The following is a 26,139-nucleotide window of genomic DNA, read 5'->3' as shown; positions in this document are numbered from 1 at the left end:
AGACACAGCACATAGCCTTTCAGATATACAGGGGTCTTTCCTAAATTCTGTGCTGTGTCAGTTCCTTTCTCTTTGCTTGCTATACAATTCATGTTTAAACTTTCCATGTAAGTGAATCATGGCTGTGAGAAAATTCTTAATACTTAGTCTAAGTAAGAAGCCTGCAATTGCTATGGTTAGGAATAGCACTCCTGTATCTACAACAGGTAAATGAAAGGTGTTCCCAAATTACTATATTATTGAATAAAGAGATTGATAAATGAAAAGCCCAATTCTGAGCCCTGTTCTTTTCCCCTCACTCCACTGGGAGCACTCCATGCACCTTTTACAACGAAAAAAAAAAAAATGTAAATAGCTTTTTATTTATTTTTTCTTCAGCGATCTTGCATCTAGTCCATTGATGTCACAGGTCCTCTTCTCCCTCTTGCCGTGGGCAGATCCTAAATGCTGCATAAAGCAAAACTGCATAATCGTGTGGTGACACTCTCTGCAGCATTCTTCAGGTCAGGTGGGATGAGCCCTTATGCCATGGGCTCACAGGAAGTTTGTTGAATGATGATGGGAATCATTCAGCCCTGAAGTAGCAGCTCAGAATGGCTGGATTAGTGAATCTGTGGGGCAGCACCAGAGAGGAAGTGAGTATAGCAGATGGAACTTGTTCATCTAGGGAACTGACTTGCACATAGCCCACTGTGCCTCCTGGGATATGTGATGTGCATAGCCTTTCATTCAGGAAACTAGGAGGGGGCAGGCCTATCGGCGCATCATCAGGAGGCCCTCCCACTGAACCTGAAACAGCCGATGGGTCTCTCATAAATGATGTCATAAGGGACATGGCAGCATAGGGCATGAGAGGATCTTAGCGGGACAACGCTAGATCTGTTGGATGGGTGAGTATCTGAAATGTGCAAATACCACCTCCCGGTAAGCAGGGGAAAAATAAAAATAAAAAAACAAGGGGTGAAGATGCTGGGTATTGACTTCCTCAACTACTTTGTCTCTGGAAGATTTACCCTCCTTCATAACCAGGCCATTTTTTTCCGATACAGCACTGCGTTACTTTAACTGACAATTGCGCAGTCATGCGATGCTGTACCCAATTAAAATATATGTCCCTTTTTCCCACAGGTAGAGCAAAAAACTCAAAAATGGCTCTGGCTGCGAAAGAGTTAAATACAATGGCATTGATTTACTAAAGGAATTGAGGCTGTTCTCCTATCAAATTGAATGATAGTGAATAAGATAAAGCTGTGTTCATTCAATATATCTATGCAAGTTAAGGGGAAAAAACAGGATATTTGCTAGCACGTGGTGGGTATTTAACGTGAAAAGAGATTCATCTTATGTACACATTAATAACCATGTTGAGATTATTACATTACAATATTTACATTATTACTATAAATATATATATATTCCATATGTTACCTGATTAGAAACAATGACACCCTCTTGACGGGAGTCGTCTTTTGCTCCTAAGGACGACCGTTGATGTTCGTTATTTCTTATAAGGCATTAGGAGTTATGCTATGGGCGATAGCCATTGGGCTGACTCAAGTTACATGTCTGCTCACGATTGTCACTTCTATGTAACATTGGTTATTGTTTCTTTTTGTATTTTTTGTATTGTTTGTTACGCTACCAATAAATATATTTTCAACTCTAAATATATATATATATATATATATATATATATATATATATATATATATATATATATATATATATATATATATAGTGTGTATATACACACACATTTTTTAATAACTTTGAAAGAACCATTGTAACATTTATTTAAATATTTTTGGCAGGCTCAATGGCTATCCCCAAGAAGCCCCAGCAGTAACATATGGCACCTACCGCGGATCCCGGAGGATCAGGAAGCTCCTGAAAAGACGTGCTGATATAAATTCTCCAATTCCTGAAAGAGAAGAGATCAGTGAAAAAGAAACAAGTATCACTGGAGATGTTGGCATGGAGAACCACGATTTGTTACATGACATAGTGAGTATGGAACCAGTCACATGCAGAAGTTCCGAAGAGGAGATGCCACCATCCAAAATGCTAATAAAGATGAAGATGCAACCAAAGGTCTCCGCTGCAACCCAAAATGGGGAATCAAATTCACAAGTTGAAGTCTTGGAGAAAAATGCAGAAGGCAGTTCTGTAGTTTCTATTGTAACAAAAACTGCTGAAAATAATTTACATAAGGATGAAGACTTGAAAAAAAATGCAGAAGACGGTTCCATAGTTTCTGTTCTCTCACAAAATGGTGAATATAATTTACATAAAGGTGAGGACTTGAAACAAAATGCAGAAGCCGGTTCAGTAGTGTTTGTTTCCAACTGCAAAGGTGAATCTAATTTACATAACGTTGACGTAATACAAAAGCCAGAAGTTATTTCTATGATGTCTGTTTCAAACCAAAAAGATGAATCTTTCTCTGATAAGGTTGAGGACTTAAAAGAAAATGTTGAAGAAAATTCTTCAGTTTTATGGAGCCAAGAACCAAATTTCATAGAGAGGACAACCATTTTAGAGGATATTGAAGAAAGCACCAAAGAGAGCCCAAAAATATATAATAATGTACAGATACATGCTGAGAAAAGATCAGATATGTCAGTGGATTTATCACTCGATAACATGAACAGTTCAAATATTTCCAAAGAATTTGTACCAAATTCAGAGAAAAATGCAAACATTTCAAAAGATCTACAGCCAAAAGCTGAAAAAAAATCAAGCTGTTCAGCGGAACCAGTTTCTACAGCGCTCTTTAAGATTTCTAGTGATTTACTTCCAAATCCCGAGATTTCAGAACACCTACCAGTAAATGCAGAGACGAACTTAAACAGTTCCGAAGTTCTTCAACTGAAAATAAATAATAAATTGAATCTTAATTCAGATTTGTCACCACAAATTGACAATAGCTCAAACATTTCTGTTTATGTTCAAGAAAATTCAGAGAAAGAATTAAAAATGTTAGAGGATCTACAACCAAATGATCTGCAAAAAAACTCAGTGGAAAGCATGCCAATTTCTGGTGATGTACAAAGAAAAGAAGAAGAGAAAATCTTAGAGACTTTTCAACCAAGCAAAGATGAAAGCCCAAAGAGTGAATATGAATTAAAGCAAGTTTTTGAGAAAAGCTCAGAAACTGCTGAAGAAAATGTTATGGATTTTAAGCCAATAGCCACAGAGAATACAAAAACTGTAAAAACATCAGAAAATGTCTCACTGCTTCCAAATCATCTACATTTTAATTCCAAAGAACATATAGAAATTCAGGAGAATTGGCAGGTCATTCCGGAAAACAGCACAGGTATCTCTGTGGATCCATGTTTAAAGGACCTTAAGTTAGCTGACAGTTCACAGAGCTTGCAGGAAAATTCTTCTTCAAATGTTACAGAGGACCTACAGACAAATACTAGTAGTAAAAAGGAACTAAGAGAACACCAAAGTGAGCAGACATACATTAAGAAGCATCTTGAGAAAGTTGAAGAAAAATTAGAGAGACTTGTGAATTCTGTAGGCGCCATATCCGAAAGCAAACTGAACACTGGGAGACCATTAACCTCTGAGAAAGATCCAACTCAAGAGGCAGCCTTTAATGCAAAAAGCAACTTCGATAATCGGCAGAGATCAACCAAAGAAAATGCACCGCTGATCGAAGTAGAAAATTTGAGGGGGAAAGAAGAGCTCAAACTAAATGTACAGAAGAACAAAAGCATTTCAGAACAATCACAACACAAAGTTGAAGAAATGCCAAAGATCACTGTAAATCTACAGCCTTATGAAAATATGCATTTTGATATCCAAAAAGACTTCGAACAAAACACAGATGAAAACTGCAAGCTTGAAGAAGCAAATACTAAAGTCATTTCTGAATCTACAGTAGGTCCTACAATACAGAGTAGAGATACTGAACAAGACATTTTCACAAATGGTAACTTCACAGAGAAGGACAATTTACCAAATGGACAGGTTAAATCAATGACCATGGACAAAAAAATAGTAAATGCACAGTCCAGTCTGAAGGTTTCAGAAGAACCTCAAACAATGGCAAATGAAATCCCAATGATTATAGAACAGCAACAAAAAAATGTTGAAATTTGTGATGATACATTAAATGAATTTAACATGGCACCCCTTGCAAATAATGACACATCAGGGACCATTTTAGTTAATGAAAATGCTCAGGGTAGCATGTCAGATGTGAAGCCTGTGCCAGAAACCTTTTTAAATGAGGGTTCATCTGATGTAGCAGAACCTGCCAGAACTGCCTCCTTTGACAATGGTATTGAGTGCCAATCACCTTCTCCTACGATATCTGGTTCTCCATGTTCTTCTGATTGCATTGACATAAGGTTTGACAGCCCTCTACCTCTTTCAGATGCCATTGACTCAGGGATGGTTTCATCACAGGCATACACACCAGAAGAACAAATGACAATTAAAATATTTCCTCCTGAATTATTCAACAAAAGCATATCTGTTCCTTTTAATATCGACCAAGAGGACAAAAGAACTGAACATGTTGGGTCCAAAATTGAAAATGTAGAAAACCCTTTGCTTGCATCTCCTATTCTTCATAATGCTGTCAAAACACAAAATGAGCCATTAACAGAGGAAACAGAAAGCCGGACCGGAGCGAATAGCTCAACAAGAGTATTTTTGGAGGACAGTGGTGTGGCAGATATGTATGAGGATGTATCAGGTAGACTTTCAACCAATGATAGAATGAAAGTAAATGTGAATTCAGATGTTTATGTTGCCAAAGTGTCAGTGAAATCTGTTAACATTGAAGAAGTAAAACTTCCTCCGTTCGAATTCCATTCAGATATAGTATCAATAGCTAAAGTTGAAAGTGCAACATTCGAGAAAGAGCTTGTATGCTTTCCAAACTCTTCACCTCCACCTCTGAAGCCAGAATATAACAGCAAATTCAAAGATTCTAATTTTACATTTCAACAGGATGAACAGGAAGAAAACATTGTCACAAATTCAGAAGTGCCTTCTGACATCAACGAAAAAGACCTAACTGTGAATAATGTTAATCTGCCTTTTAATGAATCCAGCCAGTTTTTGGATTGCAATAATTATGAAAAATCCCCACACAGCTGCTACATGGAAGCGGAAAGGTTTCCAGCATTAAACAAAATAAATGTAGCCGAGAATGTTGTAAACTTGTTTTCGAATGACTACGTTGGTGATAATATTCCACAGCACACATTTCTAGAAAAAGGTTTACCTGTGTTACCAGATAAATCGTCTGATGTACTTATAGAAAATCTTAAAAATAACAATTTGACAATCGATACAAGTGATGACATCATAAACATTTCACTCCAGACCAACACATCAGAAAATGACTTAACAAATGAGTCACTGATGTCTGATGATTCACACTGGGAGCTACAAAGCTGTGATTCACTTTCAGAATTCCATCCAAACGGCGATTTGACTTATAAAGAACCAGTAAAGGAGAAAGATATAATACTTCAGTCTACATTTCAAAGGGATATAAACTTCACAGATGACATAAATTCTTCAGACTTTGCAACTTCAAAAATCGCTCTTCCAAGCACAGACCATTCAGAGTTATCCACTGAATTGTTTGAGAAAAAAGCCAATGAAATAATTCTCTCAGTATTGCATACTGCCATTGATGAGTTTCAGAACTTAAATAAAAACCATGTAAATGCACTTAGTTTAGGTACGGTTAAAGAAACATTAGCTGAGAAGATGATGAAGGACTATTCTTCAGAAGATGAAGCAGAAGCCCCAGAGAAATCCAGAAAAAATATGAAGAGTCTGACCACTGATCCATTTATATCAATTGTAGCATCAGGATTAGTAAATGATGTTATAAATTCATCAAAACAGTACATGCAAAGTAGTTTGGACAAAAATGTTGGTACAAATAATAGCTGCACACAGACATCTATGGTTAGTGTAAATGGCCCAGAGGAAGACACTACAAACCCAAAAAACGAAACCATTTTTTTGTTAGGTATTGACAGTCCGGTACTTTTCAGTTCTTATGAAGTCAACTCTAATGTACTACTACCAACTCCAAGTGGTTCAGTTGAAGGGACTAGGGAGAACAATGGATTCAAAAGGGTAGAAGATACGGAGGACATTTTGAATGACTCCAGTTACCTAGATGGAGAGACAGTAATTGGGCAAGATGACAGCTATACTAACTTGGAAGCAATGATACAAGGGGATACAGAGAATAAAAATGTGACGTTTGATTTAGGACTTGATGGAGACCAAGGAGGCTTTTACTCTAAATCTCTTGAAACTGAAGGTTCTATGAACACACCCTTTATTAATAATTTATTAGGTGAGAATATGTGCGTTTCTGGAACAGATGAAATTGATCCTTTTCAGTTTTCCCTGTATAATAGTAAATATGTTGAAATAGAAAGTGATGATGAGGAAGAATATGATGATAATGAACATTCCAGCGCAACTGACTTATTTCTGACTGTACCATCAAGGCGTGTGAAGATTTATCCCTTTTCGCTCTCTCCGATATATGAGGATGATAGCTCTTGTGAAGATGCTGCATCCAGTAACAGCTCACCAAGGCATAAATTAGGAACAACAGGTAGTGGTTCTAATGATCCTACATCAATTTTATCTCTACTGCAGTCTGTTTCAGATCGCTTAAAGGAGGCCAACATAGAAGAAATGTGTTTTGGAGGAAATTTGACATTTCTAAGTGAAGCAGCTACTTTCAGTGCCCTGGATAATACAGATGCATCAGGGACACGGGAAAACATGCCTGCTCCAACTAAGTCAAATATTGATGCTCAGAAAATGCTATTGGAGGAAACAACACCTGGAGGGAAAAAATCTGGTTTGTTCATTACAAAAGCAGAAAACAAGGTGAATTCAGGTTCTGGTCGTCAGTCTTTATTCCTAAATTTAGCCTCGCAGTCTTCTACAGTTGGTGCAACATCTTCTGTAGAAAATAGTCCAAAAGCAACTGCTGAAAATGAACCTTCACCATCAACACCAAGTGAATCTAGCTCCATTCAATATAAAGATCTGTCTCCAGATGTTGCTCCTGTGACTCCTCTTTCTCCATTACAAATGGTGACAGATTCTGGATTTTCTTCACTAAAACCTGAAATAAAATGTCAGCCCAGAATGTCATCCCAAAGTGTTTACTATCAGTATTTCCATTCTTCTCAGAACTACTCACATAGTAAAGAAAATAAGGAAAGCCCCACTGAAGAAAAAGTAGATTTACCTACAAAAAAAGAATCCAAGGAAACAGAAGATGATCTGTTAACGGTAAGACATGTTTGTTTGTTAAAAGAGTCAACTCAAAAGGGGTATTTTTTGTGGTATTTGATCACTTCTGCAGATTTAGATTTTTTTGCGGTATAAACAAAAAGAGAGCGACAATTTTGAAAAAGAAAACTATATTTTTTACTTTTTGCTATAAATAAAAAATAAAAAATAAAAAAATAAAATAAAACAAAATTCTTCATCAGTTTAGGCCAATATATATTCTTATATATATTCAAAAATATTTTTTTGGTAAATTTTTTTGCAATAAGTCTATATTGATTGGTTTGCTCAAAACTTATAGCGTGTACAAAATAGTGGATAGTTTTATGGCATTTTTTTTACCAGTAATGGTGGCAATCTGCGATTTTTTTGCATGACTGCAACATTGTGGCGGACAGATTGAACACTTTTGACACTTTTTTGGGACCATTGACAGTTGTACAGCGAATTTACTGTGTAAATGTCACTGGCAAGGAAGGGGTTAACACCAATTGGCTATGGGTTAAATGTGTTCCCTGGGAGGTGTTTCTAATTCTAACTGTGGGGGGATGGGACTGACTGGAGGAGGAATGAGATCGCTGTTCCTGATCTCTCTCCGTTCTGGCTCATTCCCACAATCATAGGTGGAAGCAGATATCGCGGCCGCCGGCCATGCGCATTGGGTTCCCCACCGTGCAGCGGCGCGTGTGCTCCTGCTATGGCTCTTAAAGGAGCCAACGTATACCTACGGTAATTTGCGGGATACTTACAGAGCAATTAATTAAAGTGATTGTAAAGGTAAAATATATATTTTTTTTTTTAAATAACAAACGTGTCATACCTCTGCTGTGCAGCTCATTTTGCACAGAGTGGCACCGAACCTCATCTTCTGGGGTCCCTCTGCTGCTGTCTGGGCTTCTCCCAGCATCAGATAACCCCCTCTGGGAAGCGATTTCCCAAGTGGGTTACCTTGCGGGCGCGCTCCAGAGTCCAGCATTTGCATCCATAGACACGAATGCCAGACTCGACCCCGACGCCCACGTCATTGCATTTGTTTGACAGCAGCAAGAGCCAATGGCTGTGCTGCTATCAATCTATCCAATGAAGAGCTGAGAAGACCGGGCCAAGATCAAGCACCTTCTCGACGCAGGGCTTTCGAGGGCTCAGGTGAGTAAACTGGGGGGCCGGCAATTATCGGATGTTTTTTCACCTTAATGCATAGGATGCATTAAGGTGAAAAAACAGGAAGGTTTACAACCCATTTAAGTAATTTCACTCCTAGTGGCAGAACAATGGAAGGTAAAAATGTGCCATCTGGGAGGACAGAATTAGAGTACAACTGTTGCTTTGCCCTATGTAGGCAAAGCGTAGATTTACTTTAGATTTATGGATCTACAGTCATGCCATTTATGAGGAGTTCCCACTCTCCTATTGGATTTTCATTTATTTTTGACTATGTGGTATACTAAAGGGTGTTGGAACACACAAAACTAAATAGCAGATAGGAATAGAGCCAGAGATAATAGCAGGGAAATCTCGCTGTTGCAGCATCCAAGACAGATATGAAGCCAGTGGCTAAAGCAGCCAACCAGGCCTGACGTATAACTAAAATATCACTTATGGGATTGTGGGCCCTTTAAAGTGGAGTTCCACCCATAAATATAACATTACATCAGTAGTTTTAAAAAAAAATTCATTAGTCCTTTACGAAATTTTTTTTTTTTTTTTAGATGCCTTCAAAGTGTTGTTGCTAGGCAGAATAGTTAATCTTCCCACTTCCTGCACCTAGGTGCTTAATGCTTCCTAACCTACACTGCACAGACTCCTGGGAATGTAGTGGGTGTAACTTTCCAGGAGTCTGTGCACTCCCCAGTCTCAAAGAATCATGTGACTTGGACAGCACAGGTGCTGAAACCTGATCTGACACTGCTTGTGCAGCACTGAGCATGTGCGAGATCTGCAAGGCTGAAATCCAGGAAGTCATACAGTCTGGCTTCATGATGCCCACACTTAAGATGGCCCCAGTCAATTTCTATTTTATAAAGTGTCTAAATGCTGTAACAACCTAACAAAACGGACCTTAGTTTACAGACTAACTTTACTAGAATACATTAAGCTTGTGTATTACAGGGGTATTTATATTTAAAAAGTGAAATTGTGGCCAGAACTCTGCTTTAACCTCCCTGGCGGTATGATTCTTTCAGATTTTAGGTGCTGAAAGCGGTACCATTATTTTGCATGGAAATTTGGCGTTTTACATTGTAGGCCTGTAATTCCTAGGAATAACTCACTTAAAGGGGTTGTAAAGGTACATTTTTTTTTAAAAAATGATTCAATAATGTAATCAAATCAAAAACACTGAAATGGGCTGATTGTTTTGAATTTGGAATGTACCACATCCCTTTGTTTGTCACATTCCAAATTTTAGCTAAAAATATCAATAAAATAAAAAAGCCATGCAAGTTTTATGTTCACTTTTACTAATACTGCCGAAAGGTTTATGATATGAATGCTTGACATCCAGGGGCGGACTTGCCATTCGGGCAGTCGGCACTTCCTGAGGGCCCCATGCCACCAGGGGGCCCCATCAGGGTTGTCAGCCTCAGTAAAACCAGGGACAGTATCCAAAAATCAGTTTTTTTTTTTTTTTAATCCCAGGATTCTAGCTGCCCTGCCTCTCCAGTACCCTTTTTCAGTGTGTGTATGTATACTGTGTGTATTGTATTGTATTGTATTGTATTGTGTGTATGTGTGTTGCCCCATAATCTCCTATTGCCCGGGGGGCCCCATAATCTCCTATTGCCCGGGGGCCCCATGAGTTATCAGTCTGCCCCTATTGACATCAAACATATATTCCAATACTAGTGATGTGTGGGTTTTGTTTTAGTATAGAAACAGCCCAGATTAGAAGGTCCGGAATGGGAAGGTGTCACCTGCATACATCTGAACATTTAACAAACTGAAATGGAACATGTTTAGGCAAATACAGCTAAATATTCATATTTTACATGGTAGGCAAGTGCCTGCTAGGTAAATAGTCCTGTCTGTAATTTTGGTTATATTTGGTATATTAGGACAGTGTATTTTGGAATATCCAACAAAATACTTCTCTTCCCTAGCATGTCTGACCTGCTGTATGTTGAAGTTGTTAATTGAATTCTATAGTGGCGGATCTAACGTACCAGGATTTTGCAAGGCAATTACACAATTATGCTTAGTGATTATACTCCCAGTTGTATTTTGTACTGTAATACCAGCTGTCATTAGGGATTCTTTCTTATTGTGGATTAACAGAAAGACATCTATATTGAGAGCAATGTTTACGTTTAGGAAAAAACAACGCAGTATCGTTGTTCTGTCGAAATAGCCAACCCGTCAAATCTCCAACTACGTTACTTCCGGTGACTCTCCAGCAGCAGATTTCGACGAGTTGGCTCTACTGCCCATGCGCACGCATGCACCCGACAGAATAGAAACCCCCGGCAGCTGTTGGAGAAATGGAGAAGAGTTTTCAAAGATGCGCATACGCACTTTAGCAATTGGTAGATCGGAGGAAAAGTCGTTGAGTTCTCCAACAGCTGCCGGGGGTTTCTGTTATTCTGTCAGATGCATGCGTGCGTGCAAGTTCCTCCACCCCAAACTCGCTCATCCATGTCTTTTTGGACCTTGCTTTGTGCACTGGTCCAAATCATTTGGTGGAGGTATAGTTATGGATTTGGGATTGTTTTTCAGGGGTTGAGTTTGGCCCCTTAGTTCCAGTGAAGGGAACTCTTAAGATGTCAGCATACCAAGACATTTTGGACGATTTTATGCTCCCAACTTTGTGGGAACAGTGACCCCTTCCTGTTTCAACATGACTGCGCACCAGTGCACAAAGCAAGGTCCATAAAGACATGGATGAGCGAGTTTGGGGTGGAGAAACTTGACTGGCCTGCACTTCAACCTGATAGAACACCTTTGAGATGAATTAGAGCGGAGACTGCGAGCCAGGCCTTCTCGTCCAACATGCCTGACCTCACAAATGTGCTTCTGGAAGAATGGTCAAACATTTCCATAGACACACTCCTAAACCTTGTGGACAGTCTTCACAGAACAGTTGAAGCTGTTATAGCTACAAAGGGCGGGCAAACTCAATACTAAACCCTACGGACCAAGTCTGGGATGCCATTAAAGTTCATGTGCGTATAAATGCAGGTGTCCCAATACTTTTTACAATATAATGTATCTACCAGATCATGAAGTCCAGTATTGTATTCCTCGCACCCGAAATCTTTACAGATTTTTTTTCAGCAATGCAATCTTGAATTCGGGAACTGGCTGTCACTTCCTGGTCACTCAGCTGCCCCAGCCACTGTGCTTGTGTCAGATAAGCCGACTAGAGGACACTGTTCTGAATCCTCTAGGGATATGTGACATGTATTTTAGAAGGCTGTGGCTGGAAAAGGGCAGGGGAATGAAAAAGTGGGAAAGGACATCTACAGAAAAAAGTACTTGCTTCCCAAAAAAAAAAAACTGCAAATGTATAACGGGGTGGTGAGGGAGATGATTAGAATGACGCAATGTGTTAATTTTAAGATTGTGAGTCTGCTTTAAAGTGGTTGTAAATCTCTGAAATTAAAAATAAACAGAGCATATCCCTCTATAGCATGTACTTGCCTCAATCCAAAGCATCTACAGTAAAACCTTGGTTTCCGAGCATACTTTGTTCCAGAAACATGCTTGTAATCCAAAGCACTTGTATATCAAAGCATTTTTTACAGGGTATAAAAGAGAAGAGAGGCACCTCTACGTGTAGAAATAAGTTGATAAATGTTGTACCTTCATTAAATGTAACCATATTGCTACACTTAGTGCCCATTCACACAGGGGCGACTCGTCAGGGGCGACAGCCACCTGACAAGTCGCGTCCTGCTCTGTTCTATAGAGCCGTTCTAATAGGAGCGACGCAAGTCGCTCCAACTTAGAAAAAGGTTCTTGTACGACTTTGGGGGCGACTCGGGGCGACTTGCATTGACTTCTATACAGAAGTAATTTTGCAAGTCGCCTCTGAAGTCATCTTCAGGTCGCCTTGCCTAGTCGCCGCCTGTGTGAATGGGCTCTTAGAGGCTCCTCTTCTCTTTTATACCCAGTTGTGACATGACGCTACTCTTATATCAAGACATCGCTTGTATATCAAGGCAACATTTATTAAAACATTTTGCTTGTCTTGCAAAACGCTCTCAAACCAAGGTTTTACTGTACTGTGATTTCTGTCACCACTGTCATTCCTATGCTATCAGCATAAATTCACTTATCAAAGGGCATGTTGACACCACAGAATCTCAGATAATGACCCCCCCCCCCCCCACCTCTCCAGCACACAGAAGGTGATTGACAGCCTCTGCTGTGCATGTTTCCCTATGAGACTGTGTAGAGGGTGTGTCCTTTCCCTCTATTCAGGTCTCAGATTATGTACAAACAAAAAAGAAAAATGTGCCAAACTAAGTGCAGTAATTTGGTATTTAATTCGAATAATTTGTACACAATAAAAATCACAAAACCAGTGATGACACAGGCATGTATAGGGAAAAACGGCTGGTCCGGTGTCACAACATGTCATCAACAGCTACACAGCAGGCTGGTCTCATATCCTGGTCCCCTGGGCGATGGAAATGGAGGTCCAAGATGTTCAGGAGCCTTTAGGGAACCCCAGAGAGTACAGGAGCCATGGATGCTGTATCAAAAGCGGCGTGCGTTCCAGCGTGGAACGCAGCGTCTCGCCGTACAACCGGAAGTAACGTAGGGACTCGTGGGCAGCCAATGGGATGACGCGTTTCTCAGCCTCCGCTGGTTCATCAAATTATTCAAATTAAATACCCACTTACTGCACTTAGTTTGGCGCATTTTTCTTTTTTGTTTGTACCTTTCAGAGTCCGCTTCTGCTTCAGGATTTTGCTGCCGCTAAAGTGCTATTGGACTTTTATTGGACTTTTTATTGATTCATTCATTTTTTTGACATTTTTTTGACATGGACTTTATGATACGTTTACTTTTTAATTATTGACTGTGCTCTCTGGTTATGCGCCATCTACCTATATGTATTACATTCAGGTCTCAGATTACACTGAGCTCCCCTTACTATGCAGTGTGTGACGTCAGATCCCCACCCCCTGCCTGCTAGCGTTGAGAAATAGTCTTTGATCTGTGTGTTTTAGAAGACTTTAGAGAAGAGAGGGCTGCAGATAACCAGGTACAGCATATGCAGGTGAATGTGTTTAATCTCTGTATCACCTGAGGCTAATCATTTTACTGAGTATATGTAAGAGTTTAGAGATTACAACCACTGTAAAATACCATTAGTATTTTCAATGGGGGTGCACAAATCCTGCATTAAAATGAGGAATAGAACAACTATACAGTATTTGGCTCCACATATATCTCTTGCATATATACCTTCCTCCCAGGGGCGGACTGACCATTGAGTCACTCGGGCACTGCCCGAGGGCCCCATGCCACTAGGGGGCCCCATCCGGGTTGCCAGGCTCAGTAAAACCAGGGACAGTATGTAAAAATCTGTGTTTTTTTTAGATCTGTCCCTGATATGTCCGAAAATGACATGCTTTTAATGTGAATATCCCAAGATTTTAGCTGCCCGCCTCTGCACTACCTCCTGGCGTGGTGGCCATCTGTAAGCCAGAGGGGCCCCATAATCTTCTATTGCCGGGGGCCCCATGAGTTGTCAGTCCGCCCCTGCTTCCTCCTGTCATTTTGCAGTTTAATAATACAAACTTTTTTGTGATTTCAGAGCACCATAGATTCCAGCTGCTTAAAGTTCAACCCAAGGCCTGGAAAGGTAAATGCTAAACGAATGATAGAGCGGTGTAGTGATACTAATATAAAATTACATATATGTGATGTATATAGGTAAGCAGTTGGTCATATTCACAGTGGGGTTGATTTACTAAAACTAGAGAGTAGAAAATCTGGTGCAGCTGTGCATGGTAACCAATCGGCTTCTAAATTCAACTTGTTCAGTTACTGAAAAACTGAAAGCTGATTGGTTTCTATGAGGAACTGCAACAGATTTTGCACTCTCCAGTTTTAGTAACTCATCCCCAACTCGTCACAAATCATAACATTCGGGATACATGACTATAAACTATGGGCTTTACTTTAAATGGCAATTTGCAGATTTATACCAAAATACAGCATGGAAAACTTTATTTTCCATTTCCTCCAAAGCACTGAGATGCTCAACTCAATGGGGTAGATTCAGGTACAGCTGCGCGCTCCTTACGGAGGCGCAGTGTACCCTTTTTACCCTGCGCCTACGCAAATTATTTGCGCTACGCTTCATTCATGAAGCAGTAGCCACGTAATTTGCGTGGGCGCTCTTCAAAAATGCCCTGCGTAAGGGCGCCTAATGTAAATGATCCCGTAGGGGGCGGGAATCATTTAAATTAGGCGCGTTCCCGCGCCGAGCGTAGAGCGCATGCTCCGTCGGGAAACTTTCCCGACGTGCATTGCGGTAAATGACGTCGCAAGGACGTCATTTGCTTCAAAGTGAACGTGAATGGCGTCCAGCGCCATTCACGATTCACTTACGCAAACTACGTAAATTTCAAACCTCGCAACGCGGGAACGACGGGTATCCTTGGCATTGGCTGCCCCTGCTTTTAGCATGTGCAGCCTTACGTGAAACCCGACGTACGCAAACGACGTAAACTGCGTACGCAGGGCTCGCGTAACGTTGTGAATCGGCGTTAGTATGCAATTTGCATACTATACGCTGACCACAATGGGAACGCCACCTAGCGGCCAATGTAAGAATGCAGCCTAAGATATGAGGGCATAAGAGCCTTATGCCACGCATATCTTAGGCTGCAGTCGGCGTAACGAGCTCTCTGAATCAGGAGAACTCGTTACGCCGGGGCAAGTAAGCAATTGCGCTCAGGCCCGGATTTACTCCCTTTGCCGCCCCAAGGCCAGGTCCTTCAATGCCGCCCCCGCAGTACAGGGGGGACATTATCCGCCGGGGGACTTTTTTGGCAGGACACTGAGAAGCGGGGGGGTGCTGCTGCCGAAAATGACAAAATGACAATGAGAACCGGGAGGGGGGTTGCTGCTGCCAAGAAATATCTCACCTCCTCTTCCCTCTGTTTTTTCTCCTCTCACCATGCGCGTGACAGGGGGGAACTCCCGATATGAAAGTAAAAGTGTCCTCTCCTCTCAGCTGCAGTGCCGCCCCTGCACCCACTGCCGCCCCGAGGCCTGGCCTTGTTGGCCTTGTCTGGAATCTGGCCCTGATTGCGCTGCGTAATGGTTACGCAGGCGCAATTGCTTTTTGAATCTGGGCCAATGTATTTTTCATGCCCATGTATTTTGCCTACATCGGAAGGTGCAGCAAAATGCATGGCATCACACTCCGACATTAAGGGCTATTTACAAAAGGCAAACCCACTCTGCACTACAAGAGCAAAGTGCACATGGAAATGCAGTCGCTGTAGATCCGAGGGGGACATGCAAGCAAAATAAAAACAGCATTTTAGCTTGTACATGATTGGATAATAAAATCAGCAGAGCTTCCCCTCATTTCATATCTATCCCCCAGATTTACAGCGACTGCACTTCTAAGTACACTTTCAGTACAATTTCAATTGCACTTTGCACTTGTAGTTTGCACTTGTAGTGCAAAGTGGGTTTGCCTTTAGTAAAATAACCCCTAATAATCCTATAGTGTCAGAGACACTTTTGTGTGTACTTGAGCCCTATCTTTCCGGACTTGTCATGTGATTCATACGAATTGTCACGTGATTTGACAGATCAAAGTCACATAGCAAGTCACACCCTATTTCTGGCTATTGAACCGTTATATTATATATTGGTGCGACGCAGAATTGCACACATTTTGAAAAGGTTCCTGCACTATTTTTGTGCGATTTGCATTGACATCTGTGCATGAAGTCGCACAGATATCAGCAAGCTGCACATGAAATTGCACTAACCGGCGGCTCTAAAATTGCGCGGAAGTAACACCATTTCAAAGCGCATTCGGCATGAACTGGGGCTAAAGTTCAGTTTGATGAGGCTACTAACTAATACTGCAAGCGCACAATTTGCAATCAAATGTTCGGACTTCAAACCTTGACATTGTTGCCCCCAACGTATTTTAATTTACCTAATCTGATTTATTGATTTTTCCTTGAGGATTTCCTTTTATCTCATCTAAGAGCTGTTTGTTTCAACACCGGCACACTGCATACTAATAGAACCCTTTCAGTGTCAGGGGCGCCAGTAGTTCATTACAGAACAGCAACCTAATTAACTTGTTCTGCTAAATACTCGTCATCAACAAATTACTCTGCAAAACAAGGCAAGCTCGTCTGAAGGTTCAAGGAGTTGCCTTTGTAATCTTTACACAACATGGCAAATTAACATTTTATTAGCAAACTACAAAGGAGCCGTTCTAATATGCCCCTGGCTGGTAATAAATAATCCTAATTGATTCCAGGCTGATTTATCTATTTCCAGAACATGAGCTAGAGGTTGTGGTTGGGTATTATTAATATGTCTGGGAGAATTTAACGACCATAATAGTGGAACCAGGGTATTTTTTAAATGGGTAAAACCCCATGAGGTGCTCTGATTTAAGGGAATTATGTAGGCAAATATGGTTCAGCATGGAACTAGGGAAAAGAGCCACGCTCTCAAATTGTCAGACAACAAATGTGTTCCGTCTGATTATCTGAGCGTGTGTACACAAGTTCGTCGGACTAAAATTCAAAGTACAAACACGCATGCTCCGAACCTATGCTAACCATCAGACAACATTATCAGAAGTTGCCCAAAGTGTGGTGGTGCTAAAGAGCCGAAAAAACACATAGTTTTGTGTATGTTGGCAGAAAAAGTTCTGCTGTCTTTATGCAGAACAAGTTCACGGCCAACACCCTTCGGACAAAAATCCACGGATTTGTCTGATTGGGCATGTGGCCTGGTATGGTTCGGGGGGGGGTTTGCTCGCTCGCCCCCCCCCTTTCCTGGCCTGCCAGGCTGCATGCTCAGATGAGGGTCTGGTATGGATTTGGAGGGGACCCCACGCAGTTTAAAAAAAAAAAAAAAAACGTGTAAACACATTAGGCCAGATTCAGATAGGTTAGCGGATCTTTAGATTTACAATTCGCCGGCGGAAGTCTTTTAGGTAAGTGCTTAATTCAGAAAGCACTTACCTCAAAACTTGCGGTGGCGTATCGTAAATCCCCTGGCGGAATTCAAATTCTGCGGCTAGGGGGCGTCTCCAATTTAAATCAGGCGCGTCCCCCCGCCGATTGAACAGCGCATGCGCCGTCCGCAAATTTTCCCAGCGTGCATTGCTCCAAATGACGTCGCTAGGACGTCATTGGTTTCGGCGTGAGCGTAACTTGCGGCCAGCTCTTTTCTGAATCGACTTACGCAAACTACGTAAAAATTCAAAACTTGGCGCGGGAACGACGGCCATACTTAACATAGGATACCCCTCACATAGCAGGGGTAACTATACGCCGGAAAAAGCCGAACGCAAGCGACGTAAAAAAAAAGCGACGGGCGGCCGTTCGTTTCTGAATCGGCGGCAATCCTCATTTGCATATTTGTCGCATGTAAAAAACGAAACGCCACCTAGCGGCCGGCCTGGAATTGCAGCCTAAGATCCGACGGTGTAAGTCACTTACACCTTTTGGATCTTAGGGAGATCTTAGGGAGCTATGAATCAGCCGCATAGATCCGACCGACGGAACTCAGAGATACGACGGTGTATCAGGAGATACGCCGTCGTGTCTCTATCTGAATCCGGGCCATTGTGCTTGTGTATGGTTGTGACTTAAGGCGGTACACACTAGTTTTTTTTTGAACCGCCCGTTGTCTCCCGACCTTCAGCCCATGTGTACGGGGCTTTAGATGAGGATCAGAACACATTTTATGGCAAATTACTGCAGAAAACCAGTCAATTCTAAGGGGTTCAAATACCTTTTGTTGCCATTGTCATTTAGCCCACCAGGCTCTATCTATAATTAACATTTTATTTGCAGTGAACTGACAATTTAGGAGCTGAAATGCATTCTAGTCATGCATTGGTCTTGAAACTGCTGAAATGAGTAATGAATTCTACCCAGAATAAAATATCTCTGTGTCCCCGTGTTTCTGGTGGAATTCAAGAACCTGTCACCTTAAAAAAAAATGGAAGTCTATACTTCAGGTCCACGTACTAGAAGGGCATACATTATGCTCTATCAGCATTTTATGTACAGTGTACATCCATTTAAGTGGTACATAAAGACATTTTTTCATGTGCATTAACTATATAGATCTTTGATGTTTCAAAGTCATGGTTAAACTTTGATGTCAACATTGATTAAGTGCCTACAGACTGAGCCAAATGATGTTGTTATCTTAACTCAATGCAGGTGATCCTGTCAGATGTTGTACATCACGAGAACAAGATTGAACTAAATGGAGACGCTCTTGATGCAACATCCTGGGTGTTCCCAAATGGTGTAAATATTCGTGTGATCAGAGGATGGTAAGGGAAAATAAGAAACACATTTGAAATTTCAACCAACTTGCTGCACATTGTACTAAAGTAGCTTTTATATTCTTTTTAATGTTATTACCTTTTTATTGCTTACTTGACAACTGTTATTACAAAAAACAAGTATGATCAGTTGCACCTCATTTGTTTTTGTTACTCAATGTATTTGGCTTTTTATAACAGTTTTTCTTCATTTCTCATTATTCTTTGAAGTCTTTTAAGTGAAAGCTGCAGTTTTTGGAAGGAGCTACAAAGTTTACAACCACTACACTAAAAGACAGAATCACTTTAAAGCATGTTGTGTAAATCTAAGCTCAACAGAATATTTTCACTTCTGAGGCCAGATGTACAGTTTGCCTTACAACCAAGCCTCCCTAGATGTAGCCAGAGAGCGTAATTGAGAAATGATGTGTAATATATGGTCTGGCCCTCCAGAAAGTAATATTTCAATTTATGGTAGCTGCTGGAGAACAATGGCTAAGGCAGGACATAGATTATATGCTTTTCTTTCCTGCAACCACAAGGGAGCCATCCCAGCCTGTAGAATACAGTGATTATTTCTAGCGGCCATAGCTGCTGGCAAAAATTGCATGCTAGAAATCCGACATTGTTGTACCCAAAGTGATTGATGGATCGACTTGGGTACAATCAGCCTGCTCATAGATGGTTTAAATCTCGGCCGGTCCCTGCTGAACCAGCCAAGATTTGAACTAGGGTTGTCCCTATACCGATACTAGTATCGGTACCGATACCAAGCATTTCCCTGAGTACTTGTACTCGGGGAAAATGCTCCGATGCTTCACCCGATACCTGACTTTCCCTGTATCCTCCTCCAGTTCTCCCAATCCGTGCTGCTCTCCCCCTCCACGCTTTGTGTCCCCTTCCGTGTCACTGCTGCCCTCCTCCGTTCTGCTTCCCCCCCCCCCCCATGCTCCGTGTCCCCCCTCCGTGCTGCTGCTGTCCTCCTCCGTTCTGCTCTCCCCCTCCATGCTCCGTGTCCCCCCTCCGTGCCACTGCTGTCCTCCTTCGTTTTGCTCTCCCTCTCCATGATCTGTGTCCCCCCTCCATTCCGCTGCTGTCTTCCTCCGTTCTGCTCTCCTCCTCCATGCTCCGTGTCCCCCTTCCGCTGCTGTCCTCCTCCATTCTGCTCTCCCCCTCCATGCTCTGTGTCCCCCCTCCGTGCTGCTGCTTTCCCCCTCCGTGCTTGGTGTAACCCTCCATGTCCCCCTACATATCCTCCGCCCCCTCTGTCAGGATGGTGAGCGGCGGTAGGAGCCGCTAAACCCGGCTCCTACCTTTTCCGAATGAACAGAGTCAGTGATCCGATCGTGTGTACAGTGCTTTAATCAGAAAAATACAGTAGGATGGCCATTAGATGGAGTTAGTGACCATAAGAAATAAACATAATGGGCAAAATACAGGAATTACTTGTTCACAAACATTAGAAGATACACATGACTCCAGTAACAGGAATGTCACATCTCTGTGGTTGTAAAGTTGACGCGTTTCAGGAGACACGCTCACTTCCTCAGAGCTTTTTCTTTGTAGTGATTTGAAGTTTCTCCGCTTAAGGAGAGCAGCATCCCTAAAAATACCATAACCATCCGAGTGAGCGCTGAGGGATGACTGTGTTGAGCATTATGGACAGACTTACTCTTAAAGAATCATTCCAGGTATGGGTGCTTTATACATAGTTATATTGGTCTAGCTTGGACTAATGTACCTATTTATATATCATACCTGGCTGATGCCCCTGGAAGCCAGAAATAACTGAAGTACAAACCGCTACTCCAGTAATCGCCACTAACTTCAAGGTCCTGTGCTGAGTGGCTGCACCATCGCTTACTGAACACAAGAGGTTGGCCATTCAGCACAGGTGCCATTAGTACAGTGACAGTGCATATATAAAAGTGTCACTTGGTGTCCGATTTGTTTGTCGCAGTCCTGCTATATGTCGCTGATTGCCACCATTACTAGTAAAAAAACTAATTTATAAATCTATCCCATAGTTTGTAGACGCTATAACTTTTGAATGTACCAATCAATATATGCTTATTGGAATTTTTTACACAGAACGTGTAGCAGAATACATATTGGCCTGATTTTTCTTAAGAAATTCGATTTTTTTCATTTTTGTTATGGAATATGTTTTTTTAGCAGAAATTAAGAAATATTGGGGGGGGGGGGGGTTCTCAAAATCTTTTGTTTGTTTATAGTGCAAAACATATAAACCGCAGAGGTGATCAAATACCACCAAAAGAAAGCTCTATTTGTGGGGGGAAATAATCATTATGCAGTTTATAAGCTTAGAAACGCAAGTCATTTTTGTGAAAAAATATATTTTCACAGTGTCCCTTTGCAGAGATTTCAGCTCCTGTCTGTAGCTACTTCATCTTCTGTGCATGTTTTAGATGAGCAGATATGGGCCAGGAAAAAAAGCTGCTAATGAATATGATATAGTGAAAGAAGATGGGGCACAGACACAATATGTAAGGGAGATATCGGCAGCACTGGAGGGTATTTTTTAAAATATATCTAAAGTCAATTTTTTTTTTCATATTGGATGGAGTGGGGAATAGCTACTGTTTTTCTTTTTTGTGGTAAATATGTCCCATTGGAGAGATTTCCCTTTACTTCCTGTCCTGTAGATACAACAGGAAGTCAGAGGAAACCCCTCTTAGACAGCTGTCACCAGAACAAGTGTCCCTATTGGAAGAATCAGGGCTTTTTTTCAGCAGGAACTAGGGGGAACTCGGTTCCACCACCTCTGGCTCAGGTCTTCTGCTCACCACTATCATTTGGTAACACCGAAGTCCAGCTTCTGCGTTTACAAGTGATAGCTGATCTCCCAGTAGCTCCCACAGGTCAGAGACAAGGGAGATACAGAACAGGTGCCCAGCGTTCAGTGCAGTCATGGGCGGTAGGGGGTGCATGGTAGGCTGCAACCTCTGTGGTCTCCATTTTTTCCCTGATGACCAGTTGTTGATGCTCCTACTGCATGATCTCTCTTGTAAGTGTCTGTAGTATAGTCAAGTAAGCTGGGAGGGTGCTTCAGCTAAATATTGCAACAAAGGTAAGACACGTGGCAAATGGTGAAGCTTTTAAGGAGGGGGGAGAAGATGAGGGCAGTGGAGAGAGGGGTTGTATGCAGAGTGAAGAGCTACTATTTGATGCCATTTGTGTGTGTGGCGGGCATGGTTGAGTTCCTGCACCTATTCTCTAATAAAAGAAAGCCCTGGGAAGAATGATCAACGGAACAAATATACAGTAGAGGGCAAATCTCTCTAGTAGGAACAAAGACTGCAATTAAAACTTGATAGGGTTCTAACCTCTCACCTCACCACTCTATCCAAAACTAAATAAAAAAAAATGGCTTTAGAAAGTCTGGACTTCTGGATAAACAAATATACAAATACAAGAGACATGTGTATTGTTACATTCTCAGTGCTTTGTGTATTTTTCTGTGCAGTAGTCCAGTATGAATCTTTGCCTCTGTGGAGGAGCTTCCTGTAATAAAGACCGCTCACTGCAGATCTCTCCCCCGTACAGGGCGACTGGTCTTGTCTCCGCCCCTTCTTATAGTTTTTTTGCAGGCGGCCTGTACCGTAGTGGGCAAGGCCTCTGCTTTTTGCACAGGCACTGTGATGATGTCTCTGCTACTTATACATGATAACTGGTTTTCCAAAGGAATTTGGTGCACATACAGTGGATTTATATCCTTTGTGGCTATTGAGAAATATATTTACATATAAGTTTTTGTGTCCGGAGTTTAGCTTCAATAGTTCCTTTACCATGGTCTTCCAAGCCTTATATCCTATTTTCTTCATTAAAAAACAAACTTCATCCATGCCACGATAAAGTGGGCTGACTTTAGTATGTTTTAAATTTATATTAGTGTAAATATCATTGCAGTAAACTAGAAGGTATGATGAGTAGCAGGATAATCCCGCGTTTCTATAGTAACAAGCGACTTCCGAAATGTGAACTTCAAAGACAAAATCTGCATTGTGCATATTGGATAATTAAGCTTTCACCAGCGGACACAACTACCTGGCAGAGCTGCCGATACCTGCGAAATATTTCACATTCCCCTTAGCGATGCTCTTTAGCTTCCTTATTAGAGCCGTTAAGCATTAGTATTTATGGGTTGGCTTTAGAGTGACCACTTCATCTTCTTCTAATATTGTCTGGAATGTGTTTAGTGCATGCAAGTAGTCTACAGAATTTACGGCTATGCTTTCAAGAGGAAATTGCTTATTTTCTGTGTTGGCTATGTTTACAAAAGCAAGAAAAATAACAGCTTTGGAAGCAATAGGAGAAAATATACATAGAGATGGAGAGTGTTTTCTGCTTTTTCAACATAAACAGACTTATGGCATATAAATGTATGTTTCCTTCCAGTTACAGTGAGGGGAAAAAGTATTTGACCCCCTGCTGATTTTGTACGTTTGCCCTCTGAAAAATAAATGATCAGTCTATGGTTCTAATGGTAGGTTTATTTTAACAGTAAGAGACAGAATAACAACAAAAATATCCAGAAAAACACATTTCAAAAAAAGTTATAAATTGATTTGCATTTTAATGAGTGAAAAAGGTATTTGATCCCAGGTGTCTTCTATACAGGAACTAGCTAAGATTAGGAGCACTTTTTTTAAAGGGAGTGCTCCTAACCTTAGCTTGTTACCTGTAGAAAAGACACCTGTCCACAGAAGCAATCAGTCAATCATTTTGCAATCTCTCCACCATGGCCAAGAAAAACAAGCTCTCCAAGGATGTCAGGGACAAGATTGTAAACCCACACAAGGCTGGAATAGGCTACAAGACCATCACCAAGCAGCTTGGTGAGAGGGTGACAACAGTTGGTGCGATTATTCGCAAATGAAAGAAACACGGTCTGGGTCTCCATGCAAGATCTCACATTGTGGAGTTTCAATGATCATGATAACTGTGAGTAATCAGCCCAGAACTACACGGGAGAATCTTGTCAATGATCTCAAGGCAGCTGAGACCATAGTCGCCAAGAAAACAATTGGTAAAACACTATACCGTGAAGGACTAAAATCCTGCAACACCAGAAAGGCCCCTCTGCTCACAAAAGCACATGTAAAGGCCTGTCTGAAGTTTGCTAATGAACATCTAAATGATTTAGAGGAGAACTGGGTGAAAGTGTTGTGGTCAGATGAGACCAAAATGTAGCTCTTTGGCATCAACTTAACTCGCCGTGTTTGGAGGAGGAATGCTGCCTATGACCCTTAGAACACTATCCCCACCGTCATGTAGGTGGAAACATTATGCTTTGGGGGTGTTTTTCTGCTAAGGGGACAGGACAACTTCACCATATCAAAGGGACCATGGATGGGGGCCATGTACCGTCAAATCTTGGGTGAGAACCTCCTTCCCTCAGCCAGGGCATTGAAAATGGGTTGTGGGGAGCTGCGGTGGCTCAACGCGATTGGCACTGCGCTGATAAGCCATTCACCTCTGCAGCTAGGGGTTCGGATCCCGGTCTCGGCTACATGTGAATTGAGTTTGGTGGTCTCAGCCCGGCTCCCGGTGGGTGTGCTATGCGAGGTAAGCCTGCGCTTAGTACGCCCACCCCCCTCCCACAAAAACCACCACACTTACACGCACTCGAAATTGGGTTAACATGCACGCACTTTGACCACGCGGTCTCTAAAAAGAGAGGCGAAGGACTAACTGGGCTGGTTGAGCGGGCTAGATCCTCTCACTCCCTTACCCTCTGCCCCGTTGGGCTTCAAAGCGGAGCAGGTAGCACCCGCCATTGCCACCCGGAGCATGGAGAAAGGTGGCAGATTGCCTCTGGGGGAGGCCTGCCTACTCCCAAGTCCTGCAGTCCGGCTCCTCTCTCGAGTACACGCACAAAATACACTTAAAAAAAAAAAAATGGGTCGTGGATGGGTATTCCAGCATGACAATGACCCAAAAACACACAGCCAAGGCAACAAAGGTGTGGCTCAAGAAGACGCACATTAAGATCCTGGAGTGGAAGATCCTGGAGTGGCCTAGCCAATCTCTGACCCTAATCCCATAGAACATATGTGGCGGAAGCTGAAGGTTCGAGTCACCAAATGTAAGCCTCAAAACCTTAATGATTTGGAGAGGATTTGCAAAGAGGAGTAGGACAAAATCTCTCCTGAGGTGTGCAAACCTGTCCTGACCTCTGTGATTGCCAATAAGGGTATTGACCACCAAGTACTTAGTCATGTTTTGTAAAGGGGTCAAATACTTATTTCACTCGTTAAAATGCAAATCAATTTATACCCTTTTTTAAATGCCCTTTTCTGGATTTTTTTGTTATTCTGTCTCTCACTATTAAAATAAACCTACCATTAAAATTATAGACTGATCATTGCCTACCAAATTAGTCTTAATTCTGTATAGTCTTGTGATTAACACACTTCTGCTTTATAACAAGGCAGGTTGAAGACTTATTTCCTGCTTTAGCAATTATTCCAATGACTGCTCTTTGCCTCCTATTGTTTGCACAGTGGGTCTGTATCATCACTATTGCCCAGTCAGGTGGAAGATAGTGTATACTGATCTTTCTGTACTTCCATCCTAACATCGCCACAGCGAGGTACATCATTTTCTCTTCTGCCTCGAGCCCTCCTCCTTCCCCTCGCTGCCCTCTGGGACCTGTGTGTGTTCGAGAAGTTGACATGGCCATTAAGAAAGCATCGCATGACTCATGCATGCGCAGTAGGAAACTGGCCAAAAAGCTCCACTGCCAGTTTCCTTAAGGGCCCTCTCACACATGCGGACCGTATGTCTGTATTTCATCCATCAGTTTTCGGATGAAATACGGACATACATGTATCCCTATGGATCTTATCGGTCCCTGCTATGGTCCGATTTTGCAGATGGAGGAAAATCCTATTTTTCTATCCGCCTCTATAGCGCATCAGGTGAACACGGACAGACGGTTTGTGTTCATCCGATCCCCCCATAGGGAAGAGAGGAGATCTGACAAGGCGGTGCCTGCATAGTGTGCAAGGACCGCCCTTTCATCTGCCGAGTCAGCGGGGATCAACAAAGCGATCCCTGCTGAGCAAGCGGATGAGACGTACGGATCCTCACAGGATCCGTACATGTGAAAGGGGCCTTAGTTGTAATGATGGCGCCTGCACCCAGGCAGGCTCCCTGGACAGGTAATTGTCATTATTGTCCTTAGCTGCTGACTTTTAAAAAACTATTTTTGAGAATGGAACTTTGCTTTAAGTTGGTGTGAGCAGGCCCTTAACGTGTTCTAAAAAATAGATGGGTATTTCCTGAGTGATCATTAAAAATTACCA

General features: G+C 41.8%; 1 protein-coding gene across 1 annotated transcript in view; it reads left to right on the top strand.

The window, feature by feature from the left end:
- Window positions 1–26,139, top strand: part of CRYBG3 (crystallin beta-gamma domain containing 3) — a 247,633-nt gene that overhangs the window by 134,623 nt on the left and 86,871 nt on the right. Inside the window, exons 4-6 of the mRNA XM_040338717.1 lie at window positions 1,812–7,305; window positions 14,069–14,116; window positions 18,702–18,817. Coding sequence (XP_040194651.1) covers window positions 1,812–7,305; window positions 14,069–14,116; window positions 18,702–18,817 — 5,658 coding nt within the window. The remainder of the gene's footprint in view (window positions 1–1,811; window positions 7,306–14,068; window positions 14,117–18,701; window positions 18,818–26,139) is intronic.

The sequence above is a fragment of the Rana temporaria genome, chromosome 2 (genome assembly GCF_905171775.1).
Source record: "Rana temporaria chromosome 2, aRanTem1.1, whole genome shotgun sequence".
NCBI lineage: Eukaryota > Metazoa > Chordata > Amphibia > Anura > Ranidae > Rana > Rana temporaria.
The sequence above is the reverse complement of the archived record's forward strand: the minus strand, read 5'-3'. Positions and strand labels throughout refer to the sequence as shown.